General features: G+C 53.3%; 1 protein-coding gene and 1 long non-coding RNA gene across 4 annotated transcripts in view; one reads left to right on the top strand and one right to left on the bottom strand.

Annotated features, from left to right (window-relative positions):
- Window positions 1-4,833: 4,833 nt before the first annotated feature.
- Window positions 4,834-24,701, bottom strand: part of FGF1 (fibroblast growth factor 1) — a 29,949-nt gene continuing 10,081 nt past the window's right edge. For 2 of the 3 annotated variants that reach the window (XM_074838574.1, XM_074838575.1), the window contains exons 2-4: window positions 11,707-11,900; window positions 6,720-6,823; window positions 4,834-5,679 (exon numbers count right to left, since the gene is read on the bottom strand). In XM_074838574.1, the coding sequence (XP_074694675.1) occupies window positions 5,485-5,679; window positions 6,720-6,823; window positions 11,707-11,875 (468 nt within the window). In that variant the 5' untranslated portion in view covers window positions 11,876-11,900 and the 3' untranslated portion in view covers window positions 4,834-5,484. The remainder of the gene's footprint in view (window positions 5,680-6,719; window positions 6,824-11,706; window positions 11,901-24,701) is intronic. The other variant, XM_074838576.1, reaches the window with a different exon arrangement.
- On the top strand, window positions 5,690-17,356 carry LOC141929307 (uncharacterized). The gene is made up of 3 exons (XR_012624997.1): window positions 5,690-5,835; window positions 8,542-8,639; window positions 16,726-17,356. It is a non-coding gene; the product is annotated as an uncharacterized LOC141929307 (long non-coding RNA).

Here is a 24,701-nt window from a genome sequence, read left to right as displayed (position 1 = left end):
GGGGTGTTGGGCTGGGGCTCTGCTGGGCCTCATCCCGGGGGTCCCCGCAGCCTTGGTGCAGCCCCCCGCTCCCCAGGGTCCCACGCTGAGGTGGCCCCGTGCTGGAATGAGCTCAGGGAGTGCCACGGAGCCCGTGCTTCAGCTGACAGAAAGCTCCGGCACCGATGGGAATAACCTCCCCAGAGACATGGGGGGCAGCGGGCAGGACGTCTGCCTTGTGTTTGAAGGGAGCTTGTGATGGACCAAAGGACCACCCGTGTCCGTCTGTCCTGCGAAGCCACAACAACCCCCAGCAGCGTTACAGGCTTGGGGAGAAGTGGCTGGAGAGCTGCCAGTCAGAGAGGGACCTGGTGGGGTTGATTGCCAGCCGGCTGAACAGGAGCCACCAGTGTGCCCAGGTGGTTGAGAAGGCCAATGGCATCCTGGCTTGTATCAGCACTAGCGTGGCCAGCAGGGACAGGGAAGGGATCTTACCCCTGTACTCGGCACTGGTGAGGCCGCACCTCGATGAGTGGGTTCAGTTTTGGGCCCCTCACTACAAAAAGGCCATTGAATGACTCGAGCGTGTCCAGAGAAGGGCAACGGAGCTGGTGCAGGGTCTGGAGCACAGGTCTGATGGGGAGCGGCTGAGGGAACTGGGGGGGTTTAGTCTGGAGAAGAGGAGGCTGAGGGGAGACCTCCTGGCCCTCTGCAACTCCCTGAAAGGAGGGTGCAGAGAGGGGGGATGAGTCTCTTGACCCAAGGAACCAGCGCCAGGACAAGAGGGAATGGCCTCAAGCTGCGCCAGGGCAGGGTCAGACTGGCTCTTAGGAAGGATTTATTTGCAGAAGGGGTTGTTGGGCGTTGGAATGGGCTGCCCAGGGCAGGGGGGGAGTCCCCATCCCTGGAGGGGTTGAAGAGTCGGGTTGACCCAGCGCTGAGGGATCTGGTGGAGTTGGGAACGGTCAGGGTGAGGTTCATGGTTGGACTGGAGGAGCTTCAAGGGCTTTTCCAACCTGGATGATTTTGTGATTCTAGCTAAGCCTGGCTGTGCCGCCCAGCCCTACCCAGCTTTCACCTTTCTTGGGCATTTTCATGGATGGGAGCTGTAAGGCCCAGGTTTACGTTCTTCCCTAACACATGGCAGCATGTCAGAGAGTTGTTTATTTAATGTAGAGTGTGATGTTTTTGAAAAATAGCTTCAGCTCTCCTAGCACAATAGTTGGTGTGACTCCTCATGCCCTCCTTCCTGATGCAGGTTAACCAGTAAACAGGAACTAGCAGTCGGGTTTAAATCTCCTCAGAGGGCTCCTGAGCCAAGCAGAAGGAGGGAGCGGGCACGACGCAGAGCGCTCTGCAGCCGGGGGCTCTTGGCCTGTTGAGAGCTTTGCTGATTTTTGGATCTATCTGACAAACCCCTGTGCCGCGCGTGGATCCGTGGCCCTTTATTGCCCTTCCCGTGTCTGAGCCCTTCTGGATTGGGCAATCGTGGGAAAAAAGATCTAGGATGTGGGATCTTCTTTAGGATGTGGAAACTTCCAAGATCCTGGCAAGATCCACCCGGAGACGGTACTAGGTCGTAGCTGAAAAAGGCTGAAATTTACCCTGTTGGGTGCCCTTGGCTGCTGCTGGGTCTGAATTCTGTGAATTCAACTGAGAGTCTGAACACAACTGTCCTTTCCCGGCCCAGCTGTGCCTGCCTGGCTCACCCTCTTGTGCTTCTCCTTCCTCCCACCACGCTCCAGAACTTGCGCTCACTGCACTTACTGGGGAAGATCTTCAAGCGTAATGATTTCACTAAATCTTATAAGTCTTTAAATCTTTTATTTTTTTTCCCCTCACCTCTCACCCTAAGGACAAAACTCTCCGAAGCGAGCGTGGTTTCCCTGGGTAATGTCATCCTTGCTTGTTCATCTGTCTGAAGCAATTACTGTGGCTTCCTTAGGGATTATTTTTCAGACAAAGTGTTGACATTTTTCCCCGGTTGGGCATCAAGTGTGTACCTGCGGTGGTAATGTCTGAGCGGCAGCAGTCTAACGAGAGGAATGCCGTGTGGTTAATGAGGTGTTGGAAGACAGCATGGCTAAATCTGGCGTGACCCTTCCCAACTTTCCAGTTTAATTAGAAACCTGGATCTCCTGGTCATGCACTCATTCATTTTTTTGACTTGAGTGACAACCCAGGGTTTCACAGGGAAAGCAACCGCGATGTTTAAGTAAGGTGTGGATGCTGTTGGCTCTGTCTTGCCCAGTTTTGTGTTTGCCACTGGAACATTGTCTGTAGCCTTTCCCAGGTGTCGGACCTGCCAGAGCAGCAGTGCGGGGACATCAGCAGTGGCTGGGTCCTTCTCTTCTCCTTTCTCCTGCAGCTCATTGGCCTAAATCTGGGCTTTTGGCAGATATTCAGTTCTTACTGGTTTAAATGTCAAACTTCTCAACTCTTATCCACTGCAGTTAAGCAGTTACAAGTTCATCACAGCACAGAAGGTAGAGACGGAGGGGTTCAGCCTGGTGTGGGAACAGTGTCCCTGCAGGTGTAGGACATGGGCACGCGTGAGGATGATGATGATGCCCCCACGGGGTATCTCTTATCAGCTGGATGGCTGCAGGGAGCCGTGCGCCTGCTCCTCGCCCACCCTTGGCCTGAGCTGCCTTCGCTGGGAGCTGAGAGAGTGTTTTACCTCCCTGTTCAGGTAATTAAAAGCAGAGCTGATGAATCATTACTTGTTCACCTTTTATAGTGGGAATGTGTACGCTGGGTATGAGTTATATTACATGGGTTTAGATGTGTAAAAGAAGGCAACATTGCAAAATAATCACAGGGGTTTGCCAGTTTAGGGATAACCAGCTCGCTTCCCTGTGATATGGGGATATCGAAAAACCCAAAAGTTATCCTACTGCTGCGCTTAATTTTTTGGGGTGGAAGGGAAGGTGCCTGTGCAGAGTAGATTTTTCACAAGCATTGTTTTCTTCTTTCTTTTAATTAAAATGTTTTAGTTGTATATACAGTAAAAATGTGCCTTTTTGTCTGTCGGGGATTATAAGTGAAAACTGGAAACTGCTATTTGCAGTCTTTCAAGCATTCAGCACGTACCTGCAGACCGTACACCTGACCTCCCCACGGGCAGCTGGGTGGAACTTCACTCTGCAAAGGCCCAGAGAAGCAGCTGGCATCCGCGAGGAGCAGAAATTGCCTTTTGGTGTGGTTTCCACGCCCTTCCCCCAGGTGAGAAGCGGCACTGATGGGCCGTGGCGACGGTGCGAGGAGGGTGCCGGGCCCTGCCACATGCTCCTTGCCTGCCACGACTCCTGTTTGCCTGGGAGGACGATTAGCCGTGATGTTATCGGTGCTGGGGGGAAGATTTCCGAGCCAGCAAGTGCAAAAGTTCAGGAGTACAGTAATAAACGGAGCAATTTTCAAGTGCAGTAATTAGTGGTTAATTGCTGCTGCAGAAATAGGCAAGTCACGGTGCCTTTTATTCCTCCCTCCCTGGTTTATCTGGGGTGTGCTGGGAGCAGGGAGCGCTTGTCCCTGTCCCCATGGCAGGAATGGAAACAGTGAGCAGGGGAGCCCTCGTGGGACAAACCCGAGGCTGTGGAAGCCGGGAGGGTGAACTCAGTTGTTCTCTGGAGCAAAGGCCCCAGGGCTGTGCCAGAAATGTGGATTTGGGACTCACGCCAACTGGCAGAGCCAGGCTGTGGGTGCCCCGCAGGGCCGGCAGGTCCCCCAGCTCTCCAGCCTAATGCAAGTTCCCCCCCAGGAGCTCAGCGTGTCAGCTGGCGGGGGCTGTCAGCTCATTTATTAATTGCAAATCAGGATGAGACAATCGATAAACCGGTGCTGCTGGCTGTGGGGCAGGTGACCATCCCTGGCCGTGTTTGCTCAGGAACAAAGTGTGTCTGTGAAACCCCTCCTGCAGCCACCGCAGCAAGGTGACACCGGCCCGGGAAGGGATCCCGGCAGTACCCAAGCGACAGGAAAAAATAAATTACGCTATCTAATTAGCGGACACTGCAGGCCCTGCCTCCGTGTTGCCAGAAGGTGTTGCGTGCGTGCAGGCCAGGAGGCTGTGCACGGCCCTGGTTCTGTAAACAGGAAAGCTGTTTGTGTTCTCTCAGCAGAAAGTTTGCTACGGAAACATGGACCCCATTGTTCAACTCTGAAACGCGCCGTGTAGCTCGCCCCTGCCTGAAAATTTTCACTTTGCAAAGCTGGGGAGAGGCAAATACCTACTTCTGCAGTTTCCAAGGGTCTATTATACAAAAATGAAGGTAAAATGAATTAGATTACCCACCTTTTCCAAACCGGAGTGCTTTTCACCACTGACACCACTATTTCAACAACGTAATGTTTAACTACCTTGTTACACCATTTTTTTCGCCCCTTTACTGCTGCATAAGGAAAGTCAGGCCCAACGGGTGGGACCGTACAAAGGGAAGTGTTGGGAAAAGTGTTTTGGAATCATGAGGCTCCATGGCTCTGTGCCTGTCCCCAGCCCAGCTTGTGGCCCAGGGTAAAGGAGAAGATAAAAGTTTACCTCATCCCTCAGCTGGGCGAGCTGCAGCAAGCCCTGTTTTCCCTGGATTTATCAGGAGATCTGCATCGTGCCAGGAGAGCAGGCAGCCAGCTTCACGGAGGGTTTGGGAGTCACCAAGGGGCCATTTTTAGAGCCCTGTTTAGCCAGACACGGGGGGTGTGGGAGGAAGCCCCCGGGAATGGGGTGTGATGCGCTGCCAGCCCGTTGCTGCTGCACCATCACATCCTCAACATCAGACCTCAGTCACTCCCACTCTGCCCCATCCTCACTGGGACAGCACCAGGGGGCTTTGGTGCCTGGAATTACTTATGCACAGATTGTAGAAGAGACATATTTACTTAATAAATAAATACAAATAACATATGGCAGGTACTAGCACGAAATATAGCAATATTCACGTTGTAAGGGAGGTTAGGATGTCTAGGGCTTGGAGTTTTTGGCTGATGCTGGTTTAGCTTAATACGCTGAGGATCTTGGCAAACACTGAACCAGGCTGGCACTTGGTAACTGGGCTGAAATTGCTTGAAGGGCATATTAGAAGCTACATACCTAGGTGGATAAATATGCTAATACAGAGTATTTTGCCTTAGAATGGCTGGGGATGGTAAAAGCGTGCGTTTCTCTGGTCACTGGGGTGTCCTTGGGGTGCCCTTTGGCCACGTTTCTGGGTGCTGGCCCAGGGCAGGTTCCTGCATGTCCCCGGGAGCTGCAGCATGGTCACGGCCCGAGCCAGCAGCGGGCAGGGGAGGTGGGGGTGCCAGTGGGCCTTGGGGGGTGTCAGGGATTTTCCCCAAAGCCTTGGGCAGAGCAGAGGAGCTCTGCCTTGTCTATTTTTGGTAAAGCCTTTACTTAAAGCTCGGAGCTCTAATGTTTGGCTCTGTCGTACTAGCCAAAAGAGAGAGAGAGAGGGAGAAGGAGGCAGCAGCGGTTGGGGTTTGGGGTTCGGGGTCGTCTCTGAGCTTCTGGGCTTAGTCGGGCGAGACGGGCAGTGGGAGGAAGAGGATTGCCTTCTGGCCATAGTGAGTCCGCGGCCCCAGCTTGCTGTTCCCGTTCTTCTTCAGACCTACAAACCAGTTCTTATCCGCGTGCTTTTTGGAGACGTATGTGTTGTAATGGTTTTCTTCGATCCTTTCAAGGAACAGGCACTCCTCGCCCAGTAACTGCTGAAAGAGAGCCCCGGGTAGTGACAGTGAGAGGGGGCGATGCCGTAGGGAGGAGGACGCAGCAATCCCAGCCCGGGTGCTCCCTGGCTCAGAGGCCGGCCAGAGCCACCTCCCAGCTCTTCGTGCCCCAGTACAGCTCATATTTAAAGCACAGAGGTAAGTAGCCTTGATTTAGACCCCTGAGAAACCCTGCAGTAACTTCTCCATGACCTGGGCATTTTATTCGGTGGTCACCGAGCTCAGCCTTGCACTCTGTAAGCTGGTCCTGGCACCGGCTCCTGCTCTGGCACTAACCTGTGCGGTGGCAGCTGTGGGTTCAGGGCATGAGCACGGGGAACAAACCAGCTCTTTGGTGGGGCTAAGCAGCCTCCGACCAGGATTACGTGTCGCACACTTGGCTAGAAATGGGACTATTCTCAAAACCGAGATTACTTTCAGTGACTCTGTGCCCTCCAGTTCCTGGGCATGGGGGTTAAGCTCCCGCCTTGCACGATCCCGCTCACACTGGGATGTTGTGGCTGCCTCCAGCACAGGGTTTGGTGCAACCAGGGTGCAGAGGAAAAACACGGGGAGGTCTTTGCTCAGTGGCTGTGGGCCATTGCCTGGGGCTGCTTGTTCTGGCAGCCCTGAGCCGCCTCGCAAAGCCGTGGAGAGGGGGCAGGAGGCAGGCAGAGGTGTGGGCAAGGTGCTGCTGGGCTTGGAAGAGCCAGGGCTGGAGGTGCACTGGCCCTGCACTCTGTCAGGGTCCCCCATGGCCCCCTGTGCAGAGCTGGCAGCTGCCGAGGGGATGCAAAGCAGCTGCTGCTCCAGATATGAAATACAATATTTGTCTAGAGGCAGGGCGGTAAATGGTGTTACTTGATTATTTATTTATTTCCTCCCCCCTCCAAAATAAAGCTGGATGAAGAGCGGCCCGTCCAGCTGCCAAAATAACAAACAGAGGCTAATTGTTGCTTGCGGTTTGCATTACTCAGAGCTACGAGATTTCTGCAAACCTCAAACTCTCTCCCTGTCTGGTCCCACATAAACCTCCTACTTACCGAGCCATAGAGCAGCCCGTTGGTGTCCATCGCCAGGTACTGCCCCGACTGGGTGCTCTTTATATACACCTCTCCCACACTTTCCGCGCTGAGCTGGAGTTGAACTGAAAGTAAAAATAAAACAACAACAAAAGCAAAAGGAAAATAGGAAAAAAAAAAAAAAAAAAGTTGTCAGAGATAATGTCCGAGCTGCTAGGAAAATTAACAGGGTGCTTTTGCTCTGAAGCCTGGCTTTTAAAGAGTTTATAGGAAACAGTACAGTGTGTTATAAAAGTGCCTCCCTGTACCCTCTCCTTCAAAGAAACCCCACAGCCATGCTTTAGGAACCCAAGACCAATTTTTTCCTTATTTTACATCAAAGGAAGGGCAGCCTTTTGGTTAAGACGCTGGAATGGGACACAGGAGATTGGGGTTTTAATTCTGGCTCTAATTTACAAATTTCTCATGTGGTTTTGACAACACACTTAAGGAGTGACATATGAAGAAGTATTTCAAGAGCTAAACCAGGGGCGGGCAGACTTCAGATGCCTGCGTTGCAAAACCCCGATCCACAGCGGCCCATCCAGCTGCGTGCCGCGGCTGGCGCTACCCAACGTGTCGTAGATGGGTAGTGGAGAAATAGAAAGGGCTGATCTTCATCCTAAAAACAATTCCTCCCGTAGGTAGCCAAGGGCCATGTCTTGGATTGTCCTAGTTGGTGGCGGTAACAGGCTGGCGGGGGCGATGCCTTCGTGGTGATGCTGCATCGGTTTGTGCAGCCCACGGGGCACCGGCTCGCCATCCCCGTCACCGAAGCAGCTGGAAAATCTGGGCCAAAAAAAGCTTCTTATTGGTCTTGTATGGCAGGAGGTGAGCGGGTCAGCTGCAGGCCGGGGTGTCTGAGCCATCTCCCTCCTCTGCTCAGCATCCTGGTCCTAACGCAGCAGATTTAACCTTTCTGTTTGGTTGCTTTTTCTTTTCCCCTCCATGGGTGCCTTTTTTTCTTACTTTGCTAATTACAGGGGTCTGGGAAAATGATTAAAACTTGGCTCAAGTTCTTGTTTAATGTATTCATCAGGAAGAGGCGAGGGAAGAGGCTGTTTGTTGGAGAGGAGCTTTGGGAGGAGAGCTCTCTAGCACCGTGTGCGCAGAGAGGCCCCCACGCTGCTCTCATGGGTGGGCAGGAAAACTGAAGTCTGAGCAATTAGTGGCCCACGGGCCTGTGCGAAGGGCTGCGGGGATAGTCAGTGTGACTTGCAAAATCCAGCTCTTCCAAATGATCTCCCAGGCAGCTTTTTTTCCTGAGCTTTTACTGTAGAGATTTGTAACAGAAATATTTTGGTTGGTTTGAATGAAGTATGAACGGATGCCTCAGCTCCAGCTCTTTCCTTGCTTTTAAAATTTATTTTACCCTTATTTGGACGAGGTACAAGGTAATGTTACCTCTTGGCACGGCAGAAGCCCCTGTCCCGGTGAGATCTTTGCTGTAATGGTTCACGTTCTTCATTTTTGGCGTTTCCTGCTCAGTAAATGATGGTTAATTAGTAAATCGTGTGGGTGCAGATTTGCAGAAATGCTTGCCTGGTTCAGGCTGGGGTCTGGCAGCTGGCAAACCCGGCAGTGGGAGAGCCCCCAGCCTTGCATTCGCTGTGGTGCTGCAGCCCCAGGACGATAAAACCGACGATAAAAATGATGATGCTCTCCTAAAAACTGCCTCTGAGAGAGGGGAGGGGGGGGACCCTCCAGCTGATGATGGGGACATTAAAGTCTCCGGACACAGAGGGAGGGAGAACGGAGGGTCCAGAGGAAGGAGCTCGTGTGCAAATTCTTGTGTTTTTTACAGGTCTGTACAGGCATTTCCTTCCATGAAGTAATGGGATGAAACACCAAAAATAAGGCTGTTTATGGAAATGAGCATCCTTGAGGGTCTGCAGTGTCCTGGTAAGTTTTCTTTATTTCACGGTGCAAGCTTGAGATGCGCTGGCATGGGTCAGGGAATCCTTACGTAGGGCTGGATGGCAGGGGCTTGGCGTGAGTGACTTCTGTTCTCCTTAGAGATCCTCCTGGACCCTGGGGCTAGCACCCGGCGAGGCCATTTAAGATCAAAATATGAATTCTTGATATTTATCTGGAACAAAGCGCACGTGGGCAGTTTGCAGAGCACCAGCAAGGGCTCTAATACAGCCCTGCTCGCTGGCTCCCCAACGAGCCCTGTGCCTCGTCCCCCTCCGGCGGCCTCGCTCCCCGCTGTCACCCCCAGGTTTCCCGTATGGGTCTGGCTCGCTCCGTGCTGGCCGGTGCTCGTCCCAGCTGTGTAAGCAGCATCCCCCGGTGCAGGGCACGGCCCGGCTGCTCCCTTCGCACGCCGGGGAGTGGTGCTGAGCCACGCCGGCGTTTGCGGGGCGCCGGGGCAGGACCGCGGGCAGCCGCTGGTGCTCGGAGGCAGGGTACCTTGCCGGCAGGGCTGCTCTGCTGGCACGCAGCCCTTCCAGGAGTTTTCTCTGTAAATATTTGTACGTTCGGATATCCAAGTTTACGAGATCATTTACAGGAGGTTCCTTTCTGGCAGAGGTTTCCACACATGTGGCCCCAGGCCAGCAGCCGGCGAGGTGTGAGCGTGCTGGGGCGCAGTGGGTGCCATGTGCAGGAATGCTGCCTGTGCTTGCTGCCTGCGTGTGCTGCCTGCACTCGCTGCCTCTGTGCATGGTGTGGCCGTGGGGACTGATGGGCTTGCTTTGCTGGAGGGAAGATGCCGAGAGACAATGGGCTCAAGGCTGGGGTGCAGGGGCTGGGCACCCGTGTCCTCAGCAGCACCCCATGTCCCAGGAGATGCCGCCTCACTCCCCAGGGCACATGGGCATCTCTGCATCCCCCAGCAGACTCCTGAGCTCTGCAAAATGCTGCAGAGATGCTGGTTTTGTTCACACAACCTCCCCAGCTTGTGGGTCCTGTGAGCCCCGTGCCATCCTCTGCGGATCCTTTAGGTCAGTGTCCTCGCCTCCTCTCACAGGGGTTTAAGAAGGGTTAGCACCCGGTTTATTCCAGGCTGGAGGCCGCCTGCCTCGCGCTGTGTTTATCCAGCCTTGGTGAGCTCATCCTCGCCCATCCTGGAGCTCTCCCGCGTGCTGTGCGAGTGGCGGGGAAACAGTGTTTATAATTAAAACTCTGCTATAAACTGCCTTTCATTAAAACAACAATAACAAGAAGAAAGGTTAAGTTTGGGGGAGAAAGCCACATGTACACTTGTGGTTTAGAGAAAATAAAAGTGCTTTTCTTAGCACTTTGTAAGGCAGACTTGGCTCCTCCCAGCCCTTCTTTCTAACCAGATAGGAGCCTGGCAGGTCCCAGTTATATTCCAGTAAATGTTCAGGATATGGTGTACCCAGAGGTTTCCGCTGAGAACTGAGAGCTCGGGTGTGTGGTGGTGGGGAAGAGCCCGGCCACGCTGCCCGCAGAGCCCGCGGGGAGCTTTGCTGCACTGCCAGTCCAGTTCTCCACAGGCACCGGTTTAAAAAAATTCTCTTGAGCATTCTGGAAGTGCGAGAGCCGTAAAAGCTTAAAACTTCCCAACCGATTCTTTGGATTTTGAGCCTTCGTCCTTACACAGACACTTACTCTTTTGTCTGAGTGGTTTGCCGGGCGGGTTGCTCTGGGCAGCCCCCCTGGTTGCTGCTGAGGGCTTGGCCAGGCTCAGCAGGGCGAGGCGCTGGGGGCAAGGGGCTCCCTGGTGTCGGGGCAGGTACTCAGCGCTCATCTAACGGCTGTCGTGGCTTGGGCAAAGCAGGAGAGCCTCAGCACCGCGGCTTGGCTCGGGCTCTGAGAGTGGCTGGCAGGGAAGGAGCTCTTGGTGACATGGACAGCTACTGAACAGGACAAACATGCACCGTTCCTTGCTGTACAGGATATTATGAATTTTTTATGTTAAGGTTTGCTCTATGTCAGATAGTCTGCGGCACTTTCTAGTAGCATTTACAAAACCAGCACTTTTGGCAAGTGAGTTCTGTCAGCTTCCTCGGGTAAATTTTGATGCCAATTCTGGAGAACGGATGTGCTCCTAGAAAGGCAGCGGGATGCGCAAATGGTCGGACAAGTGTTGGCATCTGCATGGCCAGTTCATCCCAGCAGCAGGTCCCCGGGGTCCCGTGGGCTGGAGCCACCGGCATCACTGACTGCAGGGAAGGGGGACAGGCAAGAGGAGGCTCCGGCTGTGCCCGGCCCATTAAATCTTTGTGACACACAGATGCATGTAAAATATATATTGTAACTGTTTCAGCGTGCAATAGGCCATCCCTGTTTCCAGGGAAAAAGTGAATGGTAGCACGAGGGCATTTCTAAAGCCCTAAGTCACAACATAACTTTTTCACCTGATTCTTGCCTCCATTGGGTTTTGCATCCTGCAGGGATTTCATTTGCTGCATGAGAGGAGAGGGAGGTTCCCCAAGGGCGAGGGGACACTGTGTGCAGAACACGCAGATAAAATCTGTTCTGCACGCAGAGGGATGTGGGCCCGACCTCCCGCCCCGGCTGACAACTTCACGTCTGAAGATGCAGAGCTGCGGGGAAACGCCGCATCCGCGCAGCCCCGCTATTGTGCTGCATCCCAGAGCAAATGCAAAGATACCACAGAATTACGTGTGGTGGCTGCGTGCGTGTAGGATGTGGGGCTGCTCCTAAGCCTTTTTTTCCCTGCTGCTGACTTGCTGCATAAGCCAGCCGTGCTGCTGTGAGTGCTTTGGTCCTGTATGGCCAGCCTGCCTGCGATTATTTGGATAACCAGTTTCAGATTTACTACTTCTGCAGATGTGAAATAGCACCCACACCGCGCCTCCCTGGGCTCTGCGTGCAGGCTGGTGGTGTGCTGACCTCCTGGGAGGTGTGTTGCCACCAGGAGAAATGAGAGCCTGGTACGGAGACCGTCTCCTCCAGCTCCCCCCTTCCTGGCTGATAAAGGATGAGACAATGATAGGAACAAGGTGGAGCACCAAGAAGCCCCGTCGGGTTTGCTTACTGTGCTGGTCGCTTCGGTCCCTGGTGCCGTCCACTTTGCCGTCTGGGAGGATCCGTAGGAAGTGGCCCCCGTTGCTGCAGTACAGGAGTTTGGGTTTCTTGTAGTTCCCCAGGGGAAGGTTGAACCTTTCGGTCAGGGCGGTGAAGGTAGTGATCTCCCCCTCGGCCATCTCTCAGCCTCTCCCGGCAGCCGGGCTGCAAGAGATGTGGGGCCGTAGGGCAGGGCCAGCGGGACCGAGTGCTCGGCACACGCTGCTGCTGCCAGGTTTTAAAGGGAGGGGAGGGAGCCCGGTGGTCCCCGGCCAGTAGCCGGACGGGCTGCAGGTGATTCATGCTGTAGCTGATGGCCCCGGCAGTGACACAGCCCCAGAGGTGATGCTCCTTGGCGTGGGAGGTGAGGGGGGGGGGTCGTCTCCTCACTGGGTGTAGCTGGCTGGTAGGGACTTTGTCCTTTTAATTTTATCATAGTAAATTCTGTTTTCTTTCTGCTTTCTATTGACGTACGTACTAAAATTGCACACTCAAAAAAAAAAAAAAAGTCTGAAAAACACCCAGTGTCTGATTGAAACCCACAAGAGGCAGGAAGGGAGCCCAGGTTAATAACTCTCTCCACTATTATAACTTTCAAAAACGATTATGACTAGGTATTGCAACATGTACTCTGTGCCAGATAGCAAATATTGCTTCATCTCTTGGCACGCTGCATCTCACCTGGCCAAGGCACGTACATGGTCAGAACAAACGTTCGATATTGTGGGAGATGAGCGGGGGGGCAGGAGGCTGCTACTACCTGGGCAGTAAGCAGGGGATTCACCTGTACACGGATCAATAGTATATGGAAAAAAGGACCTCTGAGTCTAGGTTATACCATGGTGTGCACCCTTGCATCTCAGTAAAAGTAGTTAAAAGGGAAAGGCAAAGCTCTGGCTGAGGCAGAAGGGTGTAGCCGGGCACGGGGCATGACCAGTTGCTGGGGAGCAACAAGCTCCATCTCGTGCGAGTGCTCCTTCCCCAAGCTCCTTCCGGGGAAACGCACGGAGATCACACTGAAACCTCATTTTTCAAGAGACTGTGTGGTCATAATCCACATTTAAGCAGAGGCCGTGCCAAAACCTGAAGGCATCGTCAGACCGATAAGAGGAAGACGCTGTGAATGTCGGAGGGTGAGAACTGCCACTGCAGCCGTGGCCGTGGGATCTGCAGGTGCCATGGCTGGGTGTGGGTGGGGACCAAAGCCCCACACGTATTCCAGGTATATTCAAATTTATCCTAATGTTTCTAGCCTAGAAACTACATTTAAAATCTCCCATGAATGTGCTGTCGTTCATATACAAAGTTCCACGGTGCTTACGGAGAAGTGGATTTATGAACAGGAAAAGACAGGGCACAGTATAAACCTAGATACAGGAAATTACTTTAAATGTCATGTATTCCCATAGCTAGATTATGGAAAATATCATATAGTCACTGTTTTAATATATATATATATATTTATAGATTGTAAAAATGTCTCTTTGGCATGGAGTTGTGCTACTGGTACATTAGGATGGAGCCAGTATCACACCGTGTGGGTTTGTCACGGTACTCAGAGTGACCTGGGAGACAGTAAGGACTGCAACTCTGCAACACACACACATACACATATAATCTCTAAACATTTGGCTGTAAACTCCTGAGTATTTAAATTTGCAAAGGCAGCTGCAAGGCAGGGAAACTACTCCTTCATGTGGATCCCAAAAGCCTGCGGACAATAAAAATGTCTGCAAGTTGGATTGCTAAAAGCTGAAGCCTTGGAAATAAAGATTTCACCACTCTTGTAGAAAAGGCACCCAGCCATGGCAGCCAGCTTTGGTTAGTATGTCGACTTCATCCCTTACTCTCAGATGTGTCCCCTTAGGGTCTCTATCAGAACAGAGAGATTTCCTGGGAGAGGAAAACACAACCGTAAAGAAAAAACTATCCCCTGCCATCCCAGGCCTCAGCTCCCTCTGGCAGCTGCTGGTTTATGACAGTTTCTCTTTCCTCCTATCAGCCCGGGTTTTGCTGCAGATGGAGGTATTAAATCTCTACTACAACAGCTGAACGCACAGTCAAAATGCAGGGGCAAATTATTTTAAACTTTTCCCTGCTGCCCTTTCTCCAGAACCATTTTGATCTTGATGATAAGTCATGTTTGCTGGACCAACGCCTACCAAGTGTTACTTTTTCACAGCCCAGCGCCTCCTCGGCTATATGCTCTTTTGCACTGGAAGCTGTTTTGGTTCTTATCTGGGTTTAAAAATCATCCCCGGGCCAGTTCCTCCCCATATTGTGCATCTCCCCAAAGCTCGCTTTTGCTCTGGAGCTATTTGCAAAGCCCAAAGTATCAATTTTTTCCCAGGGAGTCTGACCAAGTTTTACAGCCGCCTCTGCTGGTGCCCTTGCTCCTGAATCGCGCAGAAGCCGAGTCCAGCCGAGCCCCCGTGCGCTCAAACTCTGTCTGTCTGGAAGTCGTGAAGTTTCACAGATTCCCCATTCGACACAGACGGGGTTTTTGGGAAGTGCTTCCTGCGGGTGATAACCTGGAATCCTGCGATGAGGTTGGTGAAGCAACGCACAAGCGCTCAGGAGTTTTATGGTTCCTGGTGGCTTTCCAAAGCAGGTGATGGACTAGCTAAGTATAGCTTCAAAATCTCTTTTTAACACAGTTGTCAGGCAGCTGAAATGAAGTATTTCTCAGAGTGTCTAGTCGCAAAACTTATTTTTCTGTCAAGGGATCATACATTTCTTGCAGCAGTTCGGTTTTTAATGCTGTCTGTCTGCCAAGCTTTCTCTGAACCAAAGCCTTCATGTCACTCAGCGTGGTACACAAGGCTTTAGTGCTTTACTGAGCATTAATCAAGATCAGTGGTATTGTGTAATTTACTGGAAGTAAAGCTTTTCTTGACCCTTTAGCTGAGGGTAAAAGGCACTCAGAAGTCTCCTGGGTTGATGACGGATAGAAGTGAGAAACAGATATCCCAAAGCCAAGAGGTCCAATCAGGATCTCGGCAAACTTAGGCTGCAGCCCGTGCGAGCGAGGCGCAGGCGGGGGTGCTCCCCTTGGCCACCTCAAGGTCTGCGCATCCCAGGGCATCTATGGATACCTTTATCCGTAGCTTGACTGGAGATGGCTTCTTCGTTTTCACATTTCCTTTAAGGTTTTTCTGCTATTTTTAGAACGCGTCCAGTGCTCACCCGCTGCCTTTGAGTCCACAAGAGAAGCTGAATGAACACTATTTTCCAGTCCCATTGTCTCTCCTTGCTAAATGCTATTGCTGTTCTCATACTTTTATGACTGTGGAGTCGGTACTCTACGCACACCACCACTCATGGCCCTACTATTATACTTTTGGCAGGAACATGTTAGGTTTTTATGGGAATTAAAAAGCCTGAGTGAGAGAGAGAACCTGAACCAAAGACAACATAAAAGGCCTTATTTCTTTGGGTAGAAGCCCAGCAAAATTATTAAATAGCTCAAAGCAGAACAGAAAGCTCTCTCCAAGACGCGAAGCTGAGAGACACCACACTCCAGTGGTTATTTGGTGCCCCATGGACAAAGGAAAATATTCCAAGAGGAGATTACTGTATGAGGGGGATGGCTGCTGCCCAGCGGTTGACACCACCGGTCACACTAGGACAGTAAGTGGAGTGAGTTGGGGAGTCCAAGACCAGCTGTGCTTGTGGCACTCCTCTTTCCTCCCACCCCTGCATAATACGCTCATCCACTTCACTCCCGTAGCTTTCCCGTGTGTTGCCTGAAGACAAAACCACCGCTGAGGATGAACAGCATCATCACCTGGGTGGCCCCAGCTCCCTCCGCAGGCGCAGGGAGCAGAGGGTCCTGCCCGCAGCCTGGTGGCACTCAGCTCCTCCTCCTGGGCTGTGGAGGGAGATATCAGAACCCCAGAAGCTCACAAATAGCTTTCTGAAGACAAAAACAACTTAAAAAGAGAGTTAAACCCGAAACCAGGTCCTACTGAACTTTGGTGGCTGGAGTGCTGCGGCGTGCGTGCTCCTTGCAGCAGCGAGGAGTGATGAGCCCGGCGCGGGACCGGAATAGCTGTGAAATTCTGAGAAGTTTGGGTTTCGTTCCAAACTTTATCACCGACCGCTGCTGCTGCAGTGGCCAAACCAGTGGCTTTGATGTGAAATCCCAAACTCTGCAAGCATCTGAGTCTGAACATTGAGGGCCGGTTAGGTTGCCAATAACTGACGAACTCTGTGTGAGCTCTGAAATAACAGCGCACGCTGGGGGCCATGGAAAAGCAGTGAGGTCCTTTTCCCTTCCCGTTTTAAAATCAGCGCAGCCTTCACTCGATAGTGCTGTGCTCCCCTTCGCTGGCGTTACAAAGGTGGTGTTGAGGAGAGTTTGGCAACTTGGGGGATTGCTAATGGCCCGAAAGTTTTTTGCGTGTCTGGATGGCCAGGTCACGCACTCGGACTGGGCTGTGGCTTCATGGGGACTTTTGTGCCTCTTTTGTGGCTCCTGTGACACAAATTTAGTGGCCAGCTGAGCCTAAACCCCCCGTCACTACCGCAAGCGCCCCACGTTTTCAGAAGCAGGCTCAGCAGAGGAGCCAAGCGAGGAGGAGCCACGCTGCGTCCCGTGGGGCTCCCGGCAGAGCTGGGCACATGCCGGGCACATCCCTCTGCCCGCGGGGCTGTCCCTGTGGTGGGCCCTGCTTCAGGGGGGAGCTAACCCCACACCTTTTGTGGCCACCCCTCGGTACACATGCAGTAGCTGGAGACCACGAGGATGGGAAGTTGTTGCTTCTCAGCTGGGAGATGAGCATCTTCCACCATCCCCAAACCTCCTTCCACCAGCCCAACTGGTGAGTGGCTTCGTGAGCCGTCCCGTCAGAGACTGCAAAGTACACCGAGATCAAGAGCGGCGAGGAGCTGTGGGGAGATGGAGTCCCTTACCCTGTGGCTAAAATTCCTCTGCTTTTTCTTTCCTGTCCATCTCTCCAACACTTCCTTTCCACTCCTTTTTCTTTAGACTCCTCCTGACCTCCTTGAATAGATCCATTTTCCTGAGATCAGCTGCAGCGATTCTGCACGTTTGTGAAAGCACGTTGCACCAGAGGCTGGTGGAGCTGACACGGTGTCTGCGGCTGATCCCCCAAGGGTGCCTCTGTCCCACTGGTTGCCCCTGAAGCTGTGAGCTGACCAGCTAAGGTGAGCCTAATTTTTTTCCTTAAATATAAAATTACCTGGCTACTACGTGGAGGAAACCAGAAATATCTCACCTATCATGGGTTAAGACAAGATTGGAGGTTGACTCAAATACATTAAAATTGTCCTCAGCTTTGGATAAAATTCCTTTATACAGGACTGGAGAGAAATGTGTCTAGCTTCTGCTAAGCACCCCTTCAGAACAAGTCTGGATGTGTTGATGAAAAGGGCAGTTAATCACAATTGCCATCTAGCTGATCAGATAAAGATCATCCAGAAAACTCCAAACAGGTGAGAGGCCAGCGAAGCCCAGGAGTCTTTTAAGGTTTTGTCAGACTTCAGTTGACGAGACTAGTGTCTCCTGAATCGGGCTCTGGTGAGTTCAGTGGAAACACTGCAGTTGGTTTCACTTTGGAAAATGTTATTTTCTCCATTAAAGCAGGAATAGTATTTATCCCAGGGTGTGTGACTCAGCTGAGATCAGACAGCGTTACCTCCTGATGGGTGCATTTCCCATTCCCACTTTTGACTGCAGCCACTTCCCAGGCAGTTCAGACACTACATATGGGAATCCAAAACACTTACAACAGGTGAAATATTTTTCAGGAATTCAGGCTCTGGCTTTCCTCCACCCGAGGGATTCCTGAAGCACCCTGAGCTTAGTGCCGGGCTGACAGGTACAGCTTTGGGGCAATCCAAGAGCTGCCTGAGCGTATGGAGTAAACATCTCTCGGAGAAACAGGGATCTTATTTATTATAAGTTTTAGCGATCCGTTGTGTGGGATGGGTTTCCTCATCCAGGAAAGGATTAGAGATCAGCAAGAGGTTTCCTCGTGCTCTGGTTGCTCCCGGAGCTGCAGCACAGTGGGTCTGGGGTTATCAGCACAGGCAGCCTGCAAGGGCTGTCCTCCCTTCCGAGGGCTGGCGGTGCAAGGCACGGCTCAGATTCCTTGGACTGTGGATCCTCTTAGAAGGACTTGATAAATGATTGGGCAAAGCATATGATAAATATGTAATAGATCATTTTGTGCGTATCAGCGGAATGCATTGGCTTGTGTCTAGTCAGTGTTTATGGCGAGGTGATTTTATCTCTAGCGATATGATTAACTGCTTAATGAAATATTTATCAGTCAGGTGTTACCATCTGTAAGGGGAATATGTGGTATGAAGTGTGACCAAAACTGTAGAAACTAATTTAACTAGTGTCTGCTGTCATCGTGGCCTGCTCTCTGCCAGAAAACACAGTCATTTGGGTTTGGTCGCGCTGGATTTGTGTTAGGTAAAACAGACAGGAGCGTAAATGTGAAACTTTTAGCAGTTTACTGAGTGGGAATTACTAACGGCAAGAGCGAGCGAGTTCTTTGCTGAGAAGAGGCTGATGCTGACCACCACGAGCATCATGGTAAAGACGGATTAAGAAAAGGTCATATCCTGCCCACTGAGGGGGTGCTCAGTGATGAACTGCAGCAGGGGTTAACCCATCCCTTTGCTCACCATCCCTCCGAGGCAGCATTTAAAACTAAATGACCATACTAGAGAGGGGCACCTGGCTTGGGGGAAGACAGAAAATCCTGTACCACGAGGGATGCCCCAGGAGAAACCCTACACACGTGGGGCACTTCCAGACCTTGGGAAACGCCTGTTCAGGGGGGCTGGTCCTCGCGGTCGCCTTCCTGGAGGTGCAGGAGCATCGGGCAGCCCCCCCAGCACCCCTCGCACTTCGGCAGACACCGACGGATGCGGTCCCAGCCCCGGCGAGGAGCCCTGCCCAGCCCGAGGCTCCCTCCCTGCCACGCTGGAGGGACAGGAGGTCGGTCAGGCTGGGTTTGGCCATTTCATGCCATCCCGGCCCTGCTTTAGCTCCTCTCTCACCTTTCTGTGAGCAGAGGCAGCCCTGGGGATGTGTGTGTGTCGCGGGGACAGACCCGCACGGGTGAGGACTGTCCCGCGCAGAGCCCGGCTGAGCCACGGCCTGCCGGCAGCCGAGGTTTTGCTTCAGAGCCACGTGTGGCTCCTGTGAGGCCGGGACAGCCCAGCTGCTTCTTCAAGCTGGGACATCCAGTGCAACACCTTGGCAAACTGGTGGCATCGGCGGGGAGACAGGAAAACAAGGTGATGATCCGCTTTCTAATTATCTTGCAGCCTCTCCCACCTCCCCACCCACGCCCTTTTGCAATCTAGTGATTAACTTAATTACAGTCCCAGCGCCAGGAGTTGATCCAGCCTGAGAGCAGGAGCTTTGCCAGGAGGGTCTTGCCTCACGCGTCCTGTCTGGGTTCAGACCGAGACCACGGACACGTACACGAGCACCGCTGGCTGCAGAAGCAAATCCCGTTGCCTCGTGTGGGGGATTTAAGCGCTGACTCCCAGAGCGAGCCAGCTGCGTGGGACCTGCTGTGTGGAAAGAACACGCTGGACAGAGAATCGCAAAAGCTCAGTCTCTCCAGCCAAGCGCAGGGCGGAGGATGTGCTGCACCCAGCGCGTCCGAGGGGACACCTTTGGGCTTTGCAGCAGAGGCAATGCAAGAGGCATCCTAATTAAAAAAGGGTAATTAGTGGAGTAACACCAAGGGCTTCCCCTTCCCTGCAGGAGATGGCACACACTACCTGCCTTTCACAAGTGCCTTTTTCCCCCTTGCAGGCTCACGCTGAGACCACCACAAAGCATCGTCCCTTCTGCCCTGCTCCACTGCAGTGCTGCTGCCTGGCACCTCGCTTGCGCAGACCGAGATGCACCAGCGCCTGGGACTGGCCAGCAGCAGCCACGGACCTGTGCCACGAGTTTCACAGTTCTCATGGTCTCGTCTCTGGCACCTGAGGAGGATGACTCTGGGCTGCTGAGGCCCCAGGGATGATGCCCTGGGTGCAGGTACCTTGTTTCAGGTGTTTGCCACGGGGCAGCAGGCGGTTAAGCACAGAGCTGCACACACCTCTCCTCTGTGGGTCTGCCCGTGTTTTGCTTCCCAGGGGAGAAGCATCTGGAGGGAGTGGAAACCACGAGGGATGCTGTAAAAACTAATTGCTTGTTGCAGGTTGAAATGTTTTGTGGTGATGCAGGAAACCCTTCTGGGCAGGGGGGCACTCGGTGTGCCCTGGCACGGTGATGGAGGGGTCAAGCGGCACCTCCCTCCCCTCAGCTCCCGCTCAGCAGCTCCCTGATGTGGAGGGGGTCCCTGCAGCAGGCACCCCATCCACACCCTGCTCGGGACCCGCTGCCCCATTCCTGACACCCCATCCACACCCTGCTCGGGACCCGCTGCCCCGTTCTTGGCAGGCAGGGAGGTTAAAGCTGGGTGACATTTCACCCGGGTCTCAAATGTCACCCGCCCCCAGCGTCCACGCAGGACACTGGGCAACATGTCAGACCACAAAGCGGGAGCGCCCAGGCTGTCTGGGCTGGCACTGCAGGTGTGGTTGCCCCGCGGCCGCCGGCTCCCGCCCCGCGCGCCCACGGACGGATGGACGGACAGACGGCAGCGCCGGCCGCCACCGCTCCTGGCCACAGGCCGGCTTCTCACGGCTTTGTTTTCCTGCTCTGGTTACGGGTGCTTTTCTCCAGCTCCCCTCCCTTCTCTCTGTCCCTTGGAGCGTTTTGATACGGGAGACGCAGATGCGGGGACCTGCTCTGTTTGTGCCAACAGGTGACGCCAAATGACAGGCTCTACCCCCCCAAAATTTCACTCTATATGATGCTCTTATGCCAAAGGGCTGACCTGGTTCTCCTGTTGTACCACATCCCACCTGAGCCCACCCCAAGCAAAACCTCCCAGCTGATGGCCCCGTTACAGGTACGTGCCTGGTCACTGCTCCTCTTGGTCACCCTCTGTCACCCACGAGCCCTCGCCAACCTCTCAGCGCTCAGACGGGTCCGAAATCCCGGTGTGCTGTTGCTAACAAGGCGTGAGGCTCGAATTAGGAGTGAAAAGCAGGACTGTTCACGTGGTGTCAGATGCAACGCTTCCTGCAGCTGGCCCTCTGAAGGGTGGCCAAGCTCAATCAAGGGTTGGCTCAGGCTTCAAAACGGGGATTTGAGTTTGGGTTCAGTCTTTATACCACGTCCTTCCCCAAAGAAGCAAAGGATGCTGGAATTGAGGGTTTCATCTCCAGGCCAAGTGAAACCCCACATCCATCCTCGTGGTTAACCATCAGTAGACATATCATCACTCAGAAATCAAATTTCCTCCAGCATAGTCTCAGTCTTGGTTGTTCCAAGGAAAATCACTTGGTTTCTGGGTTCACCATAAGCTCAGCAGTGATTTACGATGCTGAAAATGCACAGGGAGTTAATTATATTCATTCTGAAATATTTGTATAAGGGCTATATAGCTTGTCTCATTAAGTTCTAAGAAAAACTGGCTGGAAGAATTCTGTTCTTAAATCTGCTGCTCAATATCTTACTTTAAATTTAGCATCTAGTAGCTATGGATGCTAACTCCTGTTTTCTTCTCTGAGCTGCCTGAGTAAACAGCTTGGGGTGTGTTTTCCTGTGCACACTGTTGCTCAGTAACTTAACAGTGCAACAAAAGCTTGAGATAATAATTGCTGTTATCAGGAAAATCCTCCAATAAATAATAATTTTCTTATCTGCACGACTTTAGGGCTGGAGAAAATGTCTTCCAGTGTAAAACTGCCGCGCGTAAGGGCACGCAAGGAGAGGGTCAAATGAAAGAACGGAGCAAGGCGAGCTCAAAGCTGAATCTTGTTAAGTGCAGATGAGTGGGTCAGCAAAAAAACCCAGAATAATTAGCTGTGGATAACTAGTCACTGGAGTAAACTAGTGAGAGAAGCTGTGCACCTCCACCTCCTGCTGTCCGTAGAGCCAGACAGGTCACTGCTCTGACCCATGGTCTTTAGGCAAAAATTGGGGAGTTCTTGGTTCCAGGCAGTGGGTGGCTCTGGAGGCCCACGGGCACTGGGCTGTCCCTCTGTCATCCTCATGTCCAGCCTAGAAAGGAGCATGAATCAGACGCTGGGATGTGCCAGACCTTGGTAGAAGATCCAGCCTTAATTCTGGTCCTCCCTGGCCCAGACAGGGGTATACGGAGGCACCTGTATCCGTAAAGAGGTGGGCACCAATTTGGTCCTTGCCGTGACATCTGTGAAGAAGGCAGCTCCAAGGAAAACAGTGCCCTGCCTCGGACACTGCCGCGGCTTTCCATAACGGTGCCCTCAGAGGCCAGCGGATATTTTTTTGAAGGCTCTTCTACCCCTTCCCATCTCCGTAAACAACAAACTACCAGAAAAAGCACATTGCAGGAGAGAAGTCTGCAATTTGAACTACCTGATGAGACCCAGCTGCCGGACCGAGCGCTTCGCAGCACGCTGCCCGCAGAGGTGACACCCACACAGGTTATTTCCAGCTCCCGAGTGGGCAGGCCAGAGACACGGGGATGTTTGTCGTGCCCGGTAGTTCCACAGCCAGTTTAGGGGAAAGCTGAGGGGTCAGGCTGGCCCACAGGGATGCAGCTGAGGATGCTAGTGATGTCAGGAGGTGGAAAGATGCCCCGGATCATCTAGGTGGAAAAAAACCGCAAACTAAGCCAAAAAACTTTGGGAGAAAAAAGGAAGCCTTGAGGATGTAAGTGAATTTCTGAATCATCTTGGCTGGAAAAGCCCTTGAAGATCCTCCAGTCCAACCATGAACCTCACCCTGACCGTTCCCAACTCCACCAGATCCCTCAGCGCTGGGTCAACCCGACTCTTCAACCCCTCCAGGGATGGGGACTCCCCCCCTGCCCTGGGCAGCCCATTCCAACGCCCAACAACCCCTTCTGCAAAGAAATCCTTCCTAAGAGCCAGTCTGACCCTGCCCTGGCGCAGCTTGAGGCCATTCCCTCTTGTCCTGGCGCTTGTTCCTTGGGTCAAGAGACTCATCCCCCCTCTCTGCACCCTCCTTTCAGGGAGTTGTAGAGGGCCATGAGGTCTCCCCTCAGCCTCCTCTTCTCCAGACTAAAGCCCCCCAGTTCCCTCAGCCGCTCCCCATCAGACCTGTGCTCCAGACCCTGCACCAGCTCCGTTGCCATCCCTGCTGTGCTGCAGCGGGCGGCTCACGGCCCAGGAATAACCGGAGTGCCAGGACCAGGCTGCAGGTATCTGCTTGCAGGGACTTTGCATGCTGATGTTAATGTTTTACATGTTTACGGAGTGTCTCCATCCCAGTGCAACTCCTAAGACTCTTGTCCTAGCTCGGCTGAATTTTTAAAAATTACATGAATGCACCTCAGTATACGCAGCTTTCCCCTTTGGAACCTGGCTGGTCCTGGGGCACAAACATCCCCTTCGCACAGCGCTACGTGGGCAGGAAAGGGCTGACCCAAACTGCGATAACATCCCCCAAAACGCCTGATGCTGCCAGTTGCCATAAGCAGGAGCTGGTTGGCCAGCCCCGAGGCACAGCTCCAGCTCAGCACCCCAAACAGAAACCCTGGGCATGCAGGGCCCCCCCCAGAAAGGGGTGATGGATGCAGCCGGGCTTGGGCGATGGGACCGAACTGCCAGCTCCACGATTTGGTGAACTGCCCGGCCAGGGACGCCGTGGCCAGGACCCCAACAGGTTTTTTATCTTTTTCTTACAGAGGAGCCATGCGTTCAGCCCCCGCGCTGGGGTGCGGGGTCCCCGCGGAGTAAATGAGCACCCCCCGAGTGCCTGCGGAGTTCACTGCAGTTTGTGTGACACCCAGGCGTGGGCACCCGCCGAGGACCGCATCCGCACCAGGGCAGCCGTAAGCTACAAAAACCCCACTGAGAGTTTGGCAGTTGTTAGTAAACTCTTCCCGTCGGTCGGAAGCTTTTTAGAACACCCCGCAGCAAAGGGAATATTAAGGAAGGGGAAGGGAGGGTGTTTTACTTGATGTTAAATACTTGTATTTTATGTCCAAGATTTGACGTCCAATTGAAATTAAAATATAAAGGGAGATGGAAATTCCAGTGGAAAATGTACCAAACTGAGTAGTATTCTGTGTAACATCAACATGCCCTGTGAGGATGTGCAGCTGTTAGAGAATTAACGAGTGACCTCTCTGGGGAAAAAAATAATCAGAGTGGGTGAAAGGCAGGGCAGCTTTGGGGAGCTGCCAGGCCACGGCGATGGGAACGGCCCTGCACAAGGTCTGGGGGGGTTGGAAACGCGCGGAGGGGGCAGGGTGCTCCATCTCCTGCTTGGATGGTGCAGGGACGCAGAAGGTCGCGTGTGTGTGACTGTCCCAGGCAGCGCGGATGCGCCAAAAGCAGCTCCGGCGCTGAGCTCCTGTGACAGGCATAATTTTCAGGGGCTTTATGGTGTGCAAAGTGTCTCTGGCATAAGTGAACAGCTTGGATCTGGAGTTCATCTGCTGCTGCACAGACTGGGATTTGTCACGGTAAAGATCTCCCCCTCCTGTCCGCCCGGGCGGCGTGGGATGAGAGCAAACGAGTGAAATGGCTCGCTCGGGGCTCCTGCTCTTGGTCCGTGGGCTGAGCACCGATCAGACAGGCTCGGCGTAAAATTTGGGGGCCCCCCTGAGCCAGGGAGCGTGATTGTGCCCTGAAGGTTGGCTTAGAGGCTGGGCGAGCTGCCCGCCTTCATGCCCTGAGCTGGGGATGCCAGGCGGGAGCTACGCCCATGAGGGCAACCATGAACCCTGCACGGGCCACCGCCGGGGCCGGCTGCACTGTGGGGTGGTCGCGGCTCTCGCAGGCCCTAGGGAAGGGCCCTGGCTGGGGACAGGAGCACGGTCTGGCAGTGCCAGGAGGAGACTGTGCCCGGCCCTGCTGCCCTGTCCACGCAAAGAGATACACGGGTGGAGGAGGAGGAGGTGTGAG

The sequence above is a fragment of the Strix aluco genome, chromosome 13, assembly GCF_031877795.1.
Source record: "Strix aluco isolate bStrAlu1 chromosome 13, bStrAlu1.hap1, whole genome shotgun sequence".
Taxonomy (NCBI): domain Eukaryota; kingdom Metazoa; phylum Chordata; class Aves; order Strigiformes; family Strigidae; genus Strix; species Strix aluco.
Note: the sequence above shows the minus strand (reverse complement) of the source record. Positions and strands in the feature narration are given on the sequence as shown.